At 30.5% G+C, this 12,112-nt stretch overlaps 1 protein-coding gene across 1 annotated transcript; it reads right to left on the minus strand.

Annotated features, from left to right (window-relative positions):
• Positions 1-2,837: 2,837 nt before the first annotated feature.
• LOC126669792 (dihydropyrimidine dehydrogenase (NADP(+)), chloroplastic) lies at positions 2,838-6,889 on the minus strand. The gene is made up of 7 exons (XM_050363352.2): positions 6,403-6,889; positions 5,832-6,095; positions 5,568-5,738; positions 4,337-4,449; positions 4,066-4,252; positions 3,220-3,329; positions 2,838-3,136 (listed from the first exon to the last, which is right to left on the minus strand). The coding sequence occupies exons 1-7, from the start codon at positions 6,673-6,675 to the stop codon at positions 2,980-2,982; spliced, it is 1,275 nt and encodes a 424-aa protein (XP_050219309.1). The 5' UTR covers positions 6,676-6,889; the 3' UTR covers positions 2,838-2,979.
• Positions 6,890-12,112: the final 5,223 nt, after the last annotated feature.

Below are 12,112 nucleotides of genomic sequence, written 5' to 3' on the forward strand. Positions count from 1 at the left end.
ATTTGATTTCCTACCTCAATAAGGAAAAGATATAAAAAATACCTCACAATTTTAATGTTTTTATTTTTTTACTCTAAAACATATTTATATTATAATTATACCTACTATTTATTATTTTTTTACTCCAAGTATATTTTTCCTACTCCTATCATGTTACAGTTGGCTTTTTTTTTATTTTTGTCTTTCCTTTTCTCTCTCCTCTCTCCTCATCCTTTTATTCTTCTTCTTCTTCTTCTTCTTCTTATTCTCTGGTTCTTTTTTCTTCTTTTTTATTTCTTCTTTCTTTCTTTATTTTTTTCTTTACTCTACCGTCGTCCTTCATCGCTCCGCCGCCGTTCTTTCATTGCTCCTCCGCCGTTCTTTCATTGCTCCGCCGTTTTTTATATTTAATTTTGGAAATTTTTTCTCAACTCGTGGTTGATTAATACGATTTATTTTAATTTTCAGATCTAAAAGAATTACTCTTGAATTTTCTCATTTTTAGATCTAAACATTTGCATTAAAAACAATTTTATACACAAAAAATGATTTTCTGCAAAAAAAAAACAGATTCTGATTATCATATGAGTATCATCACTGCATTATCATGTAAGTATCATAACATTGCAGAAAAAATTAATTTTTTTTTTAAAAACAACCTCTGATTATCATGTTATTATCAATATATTATCATTTCGTTATCATAACACTGCAGGAAAAAAACCCTCTGGTTATCATGTTATTATCATATAACACTGCAGTATGATAACTAGATGATAATGAAATATGATAAGATTATGATAATTGGATGATAATGTACGTGAAAATATAATTATAAAAAGATTCATGATACCAGTGATAACCAGATGATAATTAAATAATAAAGTAATGGTAATAGTATGATAATATGATACCTATATAGAAAAAAATGCATAAAAATTATGATAACGAGATGATAATGTGAAGATAGAGTAGTATGATAATTGGATGATAATGTACGTGAAAATATAATTACAAAAAGATTCATGATACCAGTGATAACCAGATGATAATTAAATAATAAAGTTGTGATAATAGTATGATAATATGATAATATAGTGATAATAACATGATTATCATGTTATTATCACTATATTATCATTTTGTTATCATAACACTGCATGAAAAAAACAACATCTGATTATCATGTTATTATCGTAATATTATCATATAACACTGCAGTATGATAACTAGATTATAATGAAATACGATAATTGGATGATAATGTACGTGAAAATATAATTACTAAAAGATTCATGATACCAGTGATAACCAGATGATAATTAAATAATAAAGTTATGATAATAGTATGATAATATGATACCTATATGGAAAACAATGCATAAAAAATATGATAACGAGATGATAATATGAAGATAGAGTAGTATGATAAGGTTCTTATTGATAATAAAATGATAATGGTATGATAATATGATACCTATATAAAAACAAATTACAGAAAAATTATGATAACGAGATGATAATAATCTGCTACATACGATACTAATAATGACATGATAATAAAATGACAATGCAATATGATATATTGATAATTATATGATAAGGTGAAACTGTGATAATCATATGATAATATAATATTGTGATAATCACATGATAATATGATTTTGTCTAATATTATCCAGCAGTATCATCACATTATCATATAATAATCTGTTACATACGATACTGATAATAATATGATAATAAGATGACAATACGATAGGATACACTGATAATTACATGCTAAGATGAAACTGTGATAATCATATGATAAAGTGATACAGTGATAATCATATGATAATGTGATACTGTGATTTTTTATTTAATTCAAATAATTTTTGAATATGCTATTAATATAATAAAATATTTAAATAGTAGTATATATTTATAAATTATAAAATATTTGATAATACTGAAATAAATGAAAAGAAAATGTTTTATTTATTGGTAATTTATAATAGCAAATTTGTTAATTTAAAGTATGAAGAAATAAAAAATATCTAATTTAAAAAAGTTTGAAACAAGTTTGAAACAAGTAAACAAAATAAAAGTTTGAAAAAAAGAAAGAAAGAGACGTCAGGTATGAAAAGAGAGAGAGAAAGAAAGAGAAAGAAAAAAGAGAGAAAAGGAGAGAGAGTGTGTCAGAGAAGCCTATAATAAAGGCAGAGTAAAATTCTAATAAGTTAGACATGGAGAGTAAAAATATCAAAGTGGCCAAATCATGGAGTATTTTTGTTGACTTTTCCGTGTTGAGGTAGAAATTCAAATTATTTTCTTTTTTTAGGTAAATCCATAAATCTCTCTAAAATTTAATAAGTTTTTCTCTTTCTAAATTTTCTCTTTTTAAAACTTATAGAAGAGTATATTTGACAAATTTAAACTATACTTCAATCTAATATATTTTTAATACTTTTTCATTAATAATAAAAAAAGATTTAACCTCTTGAATTTCATTTTGCAAATTTTATTAATTTTATCAAAACTTAAAATAAAAATAGCCAATTTTCAAGAATTGAGATATATAACTCCAAATGAATTCAATTAATAAACCAAAGATACAATACATGAAATTCCAAATGAATTTCTTAAAAAAGATATACTTATTTAAACCAAACACACCCTTAGACTACTCTCTTAAGACAATCTAAAACTCATAGGTGCTCGAAGAAAGTCGGGATTTCAATCGGACATAGTTTAGTAGAATTAAACCAAGCAGTTTGTGATAAATATTATTTCGGGAGTTAAACAACCTCAAGCGTTGAATTTTTTTGGATTTTAACAATTGGCAAATGCAATGTTTTTCTATGCACGAACTGATAAAAAAAACAAGCACAGGAGAAGTTATGAATTATAATAACAGCAACTTAAGTATTCCTCTGGTTTTGTTACGGAAAAAAAAGTATTCCTGTAGTCTTTCTATTCAAATATCAACAGAAAGAAAGCTTACTGAAGTCTGGCAATTTAATTAGAAACCATGCTTTCCGACTCCTTCACGAAACCATCTCCGGTCCAGTCTTTATCAGACTGCAGACCTTTCTTGACAGCTTTCCGTTGTTCAATCGCTTCTTTCTGCCGTCTTACCAAATCTGTGTGAGTTGTAAAATAGTCGAGCGATGCTCTGAATAACCAACGAGGAAAACAAGATATTAGGGTGACAATGCCAGGAAAATATAGGAATGTTCTTCACAATGAAATGCATACCCTCTGAAGTCTTCAATTGAAGAGAAGTTGTGCATTTTCATAAAATCCTTCAGTTCTTCGTTCAGTTTTTTCACTAGTCCATATCCATGCATCATAACTCCAGTGCAGACCTAAAGTAGCAAAATCAAACATGTTAAACACTTGCATTTAGTATTGGGACGTGTTGAGAAATTAACTTTTTCAGGGTGTAAATTGTAAAAATCTCATGAGAAAATGATCAATTCTTCAAAATTATATAACATTATTGCAAGAGTTGGTACTTGTTTAATTCTAATGAGAGTAGCAGTAGAGTTATAATTTAACTACCAACCATAGTTAGCTCACTACATTTCAATTATGTGTATAAATTAATAGCTTCATTCAAATGCTTAAGTTCCACAAAATCTTGAGAAACAAATAAAAATAGCATAGCATTTGTTTTATAGTGGAAACATAAGAATTAAATAAATAATTTACGATATGGATCGTTACAATATGGATCACCATGTACTAAAAAAGATAATACGCGAACAAGAATCACTTAAAGCCAATACATTTCAGGCCAAATAAGTTAGGACTAAAATTTTTGCTTTCCAGGAACTAACTCAAGAAAAAAATTAAACCACTTTTCTATTCTAGAATGAAATTTTAAACCTTCAGGAAACAAACTAAGGAATATAAAATGACTCTATATGTAATTCCTACAAAGAAGAACTTAGAACTACCTTCCAAATTTCAAGTTTAAGACCTTAAATAACTAATATTCAAGAGACAGCCAACACATCTCAGACACCCATGAACGGAATAAAAAAAAGTAAGCTTCGCAGCTTGATGTAAGAAAATAGAACAATAGTCATAAATGTGCACCTGAACTGTATTTGCTCCAAGAAGAATAAACTCGGCAGCATCACTGCCTGTTTCAACACCTCCAATACCAGAAAGTGAGTACTCATCAAGATTATATTCTGATCTCATCATCTTCGCAATATTCATAACCTTCCCAAGTGCAATAGGATGAACTGCTTTACAGGAATAACCCCCAGGAGTGGAATATCTGATAACAAAAATTAAAGCACATAAATCTTATAAGAGAATAATAGTTAAGTTTGAAATGTGATTGCTTTTAAACATTCCCAACCCCTCAACACAAGGCTCTGGTCGTAATGTTTTCAGATTGATTCCCATTACGCTCATGATTGTGTTGATCGCAGCTACCCCTTCACATCCTGATCTGAGAGAAACCCTAGCTGGCTATACAACAAAAAGAACCGAGTCACTTATTTGTAGAAATCCAATCAATAAAATGCTGAATTCGAAGTAAATAATGAGAATTTTGTGACATGCACCCAAAGTATGACAGTACAGAAACAAGATCACTAATAGCAGTATTTATTTTAGCTGGCTAGTATTCAAATGTCCCCTTGAATATTCCTAAATTCTTCTCGATCATCTCATATCTCTTTGTTCTTACTTCTAATGTAACCTTGTTTCTATAGCTGTTCTCTAGTCTTTTTCGCATCTATACCACTCATGTGTTTGGATCTTAACAATGACACATAGATACATCTCTACAAGTATCATTCGACTGTGAATGTCAATAAATCTCGCAAATCTTATACTCGCTCAGAAACTTGACCTTTATTCTTATCAGAACATACCAATCGAAAAATCTTTCTTTGGCAATATTGCATGAAAATTTTATGTGCGATCAGAAGGAAGTTAATAAAGGTGAAGACAAGGTCGATAAATATGTGGAGGTTATACAAACGTTTAACTTCAAGTCAGCTTTATTTGTACTCTAAAACTCCATTTATATTTCAACTTAACCCATCTACCTTACTCTGATGCAGAGTAGTAGTTCCTTTTCTTTTGAAAGTTATGAGAATGAGATTTCCAAACAAAATAGTGACAATGTAGCAAATACAAAATTCTGTCCTAGGTAAGCTTTCTCCACCCTAATAGAGAGTTTCATCAATAATTAAGAGGTTTTAATTTAAATTAATCAAAATTACATAACCTAATAAATCCCCACATTGGCATGTGTCTTAATCGAGGATATAACAGTATACAACTGCTGTTTCTATAGAAATATTCATGTGTTAGTCAATGGCAACCGTCGTAATCGCATCTAAAAGCTTGTCTCAATTAAAACAATGCATAGGTTATGCAGCATGTTTGCTTGTTCAAATGGCATGAAAGCCTGCATGTACGCATTTCTTTGAACTGACAGAGAGACAAACATCAAAGCAAGAATTAAGACTCGGAATGTCCTAAATCACTTGCATATCTGCATGCGAATTTCTTGGAATATGTGAAATCAAGTGACTCTAAACATTGAACCAGCAATTAAAAGAAAGATAGAAAATGACCTCTGTTATGTCTGTGATGTTAGGAGTCATCTTCGCCCATACTGGTACAGTAGCTTTTGCATTAATCCATCCACAAACCTCTTCCAAAAGTCCACAGTCTTGTCCAACGGCAGCCCCCATTTTACGTTCAGGCATTCCATGAGGACATGAGAAATTGACTTCAATAGCATCCTAAGAAACATTTTCAGGAATTCTACATTACAATAACATATCTAGTTGAAAAATCTCATAAATATACACAATCAAATTATAGTTATAGCTCACAATTCCAGTTTGCTCTACTCGATCAATAAGCTCCTCCCAAGCCGCTTTGTCATACTCCTCCATGATCGAAGCAATGAGAATCCTTTCCGGGCATTCTTCTTTCAACTGTTTAAACTCTTTGAGCATGGTTTCAAGAGGCCTATCACTTATGAGTTCAATATTCTGCCACCCAATTATCTGCCCTTTGGCAGAGCCATTACCACCTACCCGTAGCCGGGCATATCTCGGAGTCACATTTATAACTTTTGCTGCATCTAGTGATACCTAACACAAAATCCAAGTACTTTGATTTTACACCAAATATCACAAGGCAAAAAACCTAGGTAGCACGGACACGGGCAAACAGTGAAACAGTGTTATTTTAAAGTTTCCCAAGTTTCGTGTCCGAAATGCAAGTGTTTGAAATGTTTCTAAATCGGGACATGTTAATCGAATGAAATGTACGTGCTATCGAAAAAAAACAACACAAACAAATAACTTAAATTCCAAAAACCATCAATAAAATTTCACAAACATTTAATAAATTCCTCAACAAAACAAAAAAAAACATTCATTTCGTAACAAAGCTTACAGTTTTGGCAATAACAGCACCCCAGCCTTCATCAAAGGCCCGTTTCATGACAGTGTAGTTAGTACCAGGCGGACCCGACCCAATAACAAACGGGTTAGGCATTTTCAACCCATTTACACTGACACTCAAATCGGGTTCTACTTTATTTTCAGCTACGACTCTTAACAACTGAGCTCTGTTTTTGACACGCTGAGTCAATGGACGAGTCCTGAAAGCAGCTAACTCAGTGACTGAGTTTCTGCCTTTGATCTGGGTGAAACTAGAAGAAGCCATTGATGATGAGTTTCTTCCGGGTCAGAGAATGATCTGTAAGAGATGGGTAGTGATTGAATTTGAGTTAATGATTAAGAAAATAAAATTTTGATTTTGATTTTGATCTTGATCTTGATCTGTTGATGTAGCATTATTGTTAGGATTTTATAAAGAATTGTATCACTAATTGAATTGCATGTGAATTTTGTCTTTTCAGGGAACTCATTGACGTAACTCTTACAATTGCATTTCAATAAATACTCTTTTAAGTAAAAATAATGTTGTTATAATATACATGGGCTTCGTACCTGCCCGGCCCAGACAAATGTGGTCCGAGTCCGAGTATGATTCCAAGAAAAATCCATTATTTTATGGGCGGTTCAAACTTCTATTTTTATATAAAATTGGGTCAATGTCATAAAAATTTACGAACTTTACATGTTTTCTCAGTTTAGTCACGCAGTTTCAATTTTTTCATTTTTATTCACGAACTACCACTTTTTCTCAAATTCATATACGGTGCTGAGGTGTCACGATTCCATTGGTGTAATTTGATGAGGTGGATGTCACTTTACACCAATGAATGAGTGCTAACTAAGCACCGTGTATGAATTTGAGAAAAAATGGTAGTTCGTGTATAAAAATGAGAAAATTTAAACTACGTGATTAAAATGAGAAAACGTGTAAAGTTCGTGATTTTTTTGACATTAACCTTATACAATTACATCTAAATTTGAAAAAAGTTAGACCGATCGTGCAAAAATAGAGTGCAAGAGTTGAGTTAGGCCATCTCCAAAAGCACACCAAATTGTCAATTTGGTGTGCAAATCCTCTCTAACTGTACTTTATATCCAACTCAATTATAATATACTTTATTTTTTTACTCTATATATAGAGTCACTCTATTATAGTGTACTTTAAAATAGAGTACTGTTAGAGAACAAAATAGAGTAACTCTATTTTATTTTTGATTTTCTATTTTATTATAAATTTCATTATTAAATATTTATTAGTTTTTGTTACAATAGTCCAAATTAAAAATGTTCGATGTAATCGGAAATTTAAATATGTAACATTAAATAATTTTTTTTATTAGTTAATTGAACACTTTATAAATAAAGTATATTTAATATTTTTTATTATTTAATTAATAATTTTAAAATTAGCACACACAATTAAAAATACATATCATAAAAATATTTAGTAAATATATTATTAAAATTAATAATATATTTTATTATAAATAAATATATGAATGTATTTTGTAAGTGTTGAATAATTCATGGGTGTAAGTATAAAATGTTTAAAATTTTATTGTTTAGAAATATGCTGAAAATATTCTTTTAGAGTGAAAAATAGAGTTAGTTATTGGAGATGAAATATTGTAGTAGAGTAGTTTTAGTGTAAAATTCACACTATTTTGAAGGTTATTGTTGGAGATGCCCTTAGGATGGTAAAAATAAAGTATGGGTCGGGTATGAATTGAACTTCTTATTTAAAAAATAAAAAAGTTTAGTAACCCCGGCTCCAGTCTGGTCCATTTATAAATCTATATTTTAGGCCTTGACGCATAGTCCCGATACCATCACATTTTTAAAATTTAAGACCAAATCTTTGTACTAAAAACATCAATATTAAGTCGAGACACTATAAATTGTAAACATATTAAGTCGTTCGATCATTTCCGTTAGATATGAACAACTTACGATTAAAATTTAATACATTGTTAATTTCTACATTTTTTAATAATTATTAAATTATTTTATTTTTCAACTTATTTTAAAAACAATGATAAAATATTAAATAAATTTTGACCATGTGTATTTGAAAACTACTCAACTCTTTAACTAATTTTTTTATTTTTTTAGAATTCTGATTTATATCTTAAAATCTCTTTAAATAACAAAATTTAACTTTTTCATTGGTGACCTTTGCCAAGGCCTTAGTGACCATGCCTAAGGCCGGACTCCTCCTCTCCCACCGCCTCCACCGCATGGCCCACCACCATAAAAAATGTACAGGTTAAAATGCAAAAAATATTCTTAATCTTTACTTTCAAATTGTTTTGGCTTTTAAACTTGGCTTAACCCACAAAAGGCCCATATGTTTTTAAAAGAACAAAGGATCAATTCACCCCCTCAACTTGGCACGAAATATCAAATGAGTCATTCTCGTCGCTTTTGGTACAAACAGACCCAAAACTTGCGTTTTCGTATCAAAAGAGCCCTTGAGAGAGTGAGTTTGTTAATTTTATTTAATTAACTTAATTAATCATATCCTAACTAATTAAAACTATAATTATATCTTAATTAAACACATTTAACTCGAATCAATTACATTTTATTTAAATTTATTAAAAAAAATTATATTTTACTTAATCAAAACTCTTAATTATACCCTAATTCACTCTAATAAAACACAATTAACTCTAATTCATCGCTTTTTCGAATTTTTTTTCATCGCATTTTTTTCCCGCAATCTCAGCGGGTCTGCTCCTCCATCGTGGAAGAGCAGACCCGTCGCCGGAGCAGACCCATCTGGGTCTGCTCCTCCACGATGGAGGAGCAGACCCAGATGGGTCTGCTTCATGGTGAAGAGCAGACCCATCTGGGTCTGCTCCTCCATCGTGGAGGAGCAGACCCAGATGGGTCTGCTCCTCTTCGCCGGAGCAGACCCATCTTGGTCTGCTCCTCTTCGCCGGAGCAGACCCATCTGGGTCTGCTCCTCCACGATGGAGGAGCAGACCCAGATGGGTCTGCTCCACAATGAAGAGCAGACCCATCGGGTCTGCTCTTCCATCGTGGAGGAGCAGACCCGATGGGTCTGCTCTTCGCCGGAGCAGATCCATCTGGATCTGCTCCTCCACGATGGAGGAGCAGACCCAGATGGGTCTGCTCCACGGGGAAGAGCAGACCCATCTGCTCCTCCGATGGAGCAATGCTCCTCCGGCAGCCGGAGGAGCTGAGGAGGAGCAGCTGAGCTGCTCCTCCTTCAATTTATTTTTTTTAAAATTTAGTTTTTTTTTTTAAATTCATGTATTATTTTGTAATTTTTTAAAAATAATAAGCACTATTCTAGACTTTTAACCAGGAGAGTGTATTTCAAACACAGGTTGAGAGTGGGCAAGAATAAAAAAGGGGCTGATTCGATACGAAAACGCAAGTTTTGGGTCTGTTTGTACCAAAAGCGACGAGAATGACTCATTTGATATTTCGTGCCAAGTTGAGGGGGTGAATTGATCCTTTGTTCGTTTTTAAAACAATTCAATAGATTTTTGTATTATTCGTTTTTTGTTATTAATTGAGTCAATTTATAGATGGAAGTCGTAAGCCTTGCGCTTAGCCGCAGAATAATTTTCACATAAAAATAATACGGGACTCGCATATTTTTACATTTTTATTTATCTTGTTCTTTTTCAAATTATTTTATTCAATAGACTCATGTATTTTAAACTTTTATTTATTTTGGTCCGTCTCCAAAATTTGATAATGTAGTCGATTTTTGACAATATACAGAATTAGGTGGATATTTAAATTCGGTTCCACGCGCGATTTACAGTGAGTGTAATGCATGCTTCTGAAAATCTAAAATTTCAAATTAAATTAAGCACATAGGCAAATTAAATTAAGCACATAGGCCAAATAAAAACAATTTTTTTAAAAAAATCGATAAATAAAAATTTAAAAAGTATGTGGAACTTTGAAGAATGTGGCCTTTAAACTTTTTTAACTTTGTCAAATCTAAGTCAACTCAATCAAATTCATGTCAATTCGTTGGTTGTACATTTAGATTTCATGTCAAATAAGTTAAAGAGAAGCTAACTCTAAGGATTTTTAAGTTATATGTTTAAAATATAAAGGTCATAATCAGGGGTGGCGTAGATAAAATTTAATCGCCCACCTTAAAATATTTGAAAAGATATGAATATAAAATTTAATAATATAGTTTTTCTATCTTAAAATTTATAGTATAGCGCACCTTCAAATTTATAGCTCATCAATTAGATCCATTTTATAAACTTTCAATACAATATTATCCTTACTATAAAATATTCTGAATTCGTCACTTGTCATAATTGAATTTGTTTTTAAAAAGTAATTCTCATAGTTTTTTCCTAAAGTATATAGGCAGCCAGTAGTGCACATTAAAATGTACAAAGAAGAAGATAACTATTTAACTACAATTATACTACTTTTCTAATACAATGAAGCTATAACTCCTTTTCTTAAGCCAACCTTTTCTCCTTGCATATGTTATACAAACCTAGAAATTCACGTAATTTATTGCGTTTTCAATACGCTAATATTTTGCTTTTATTCTCAAAGGATCGTGATAAAAGTATACCTCCAAAATGCTGGAAAATGAACTAAATTCAATAAGTCAATTTTGATCAATCTAACATAATAATATCACAATTCAAAATAAAATTTCAGGAGATCGCATATGATTTATGTCAGAACAAAATAATATCATAATCCGATCTAGGGCCAACTCGGAATAGTATTAGATCAAAAATTTGGCAAAGTATACTTCAATCGCAAATATAAACGTTATACATGAGCAAGTGGTCTGAGACCGTAAAAATCCTTTAAAAATTAAGTATTTTTTTCATAATATAATACATTGTCCGAGCATAATAATGATATATTCTTCTAGACAAAACAAAAACATACAGTTCAACGTCGTTACAGAAATTGCTAAAAATAATCATATCAAATAATTTCACATATAAGCCTCCCCATATAAGGATATTTCTTCCATTTATATTTTCGCATTCTATTTTTTCTTTTTAAGATTAATATATTTATTTAAGTGTCAAAGTGAACGTCCAAAATTCCTTTTTGGTGTTCGTTTCATTGTTTTAATACTGGATCCAGCTTCAAAATCTCATACCGGTTATTCATTGATATATCAAATTGTTTAGATAGGAATGTAAATATATAAATTTAGATTGTTTCGAAAAAAATTAAATTCGCTTTCATTTTATTTTATTTATAAAAGGGAAAAGATACAAAAATGACCCTCATGTATAGCCCATATCTCTTGTTGGCACCTCATGTATTTCGAATCTCAAATATGACCCTAACGTATTGAAAAAGTATCAAAAAAACACAACAAACTAACAGAAGTTAGTTTTGGTGTTAAATGTGTGATGTGTCAATCTATTTGTAGATATAAGCATTAATTAATCTGACATGTCATCATTTTTAAATTAATATAACACATAAGCATTAATCATAATTAATATTTTTAATGCATTAATCATAATTAATTAATATATTAATTAAGTTTAATAAATCTGAAATTAATTCTAATTCACCTAATATTGCTTCAATTAACTTAAACTAAGATAAATTAACCCTAAAACACAATCTTTTACACTTTGTCCAGATAACCGAATCAAACAACCCTACAACCACATTATCTTCATCTTCAATCGTATGTCTTCATCTGGGCA

This window comes from Mercurialis annua, linkage group LG2 (genome assembly GCF_937616625.2).
Source record: "Mercurialis annua linkage group LG2, ddMerAnnu1.2, whole genome shotgun sequence".
Taxonomy (NCBI): Eukaryota; Viridiplantae; Streptophyta; class Magnoliopsida; order Malpighiales; family Euphorbiaceae; genus Mercurialis; species Mercurialis annua.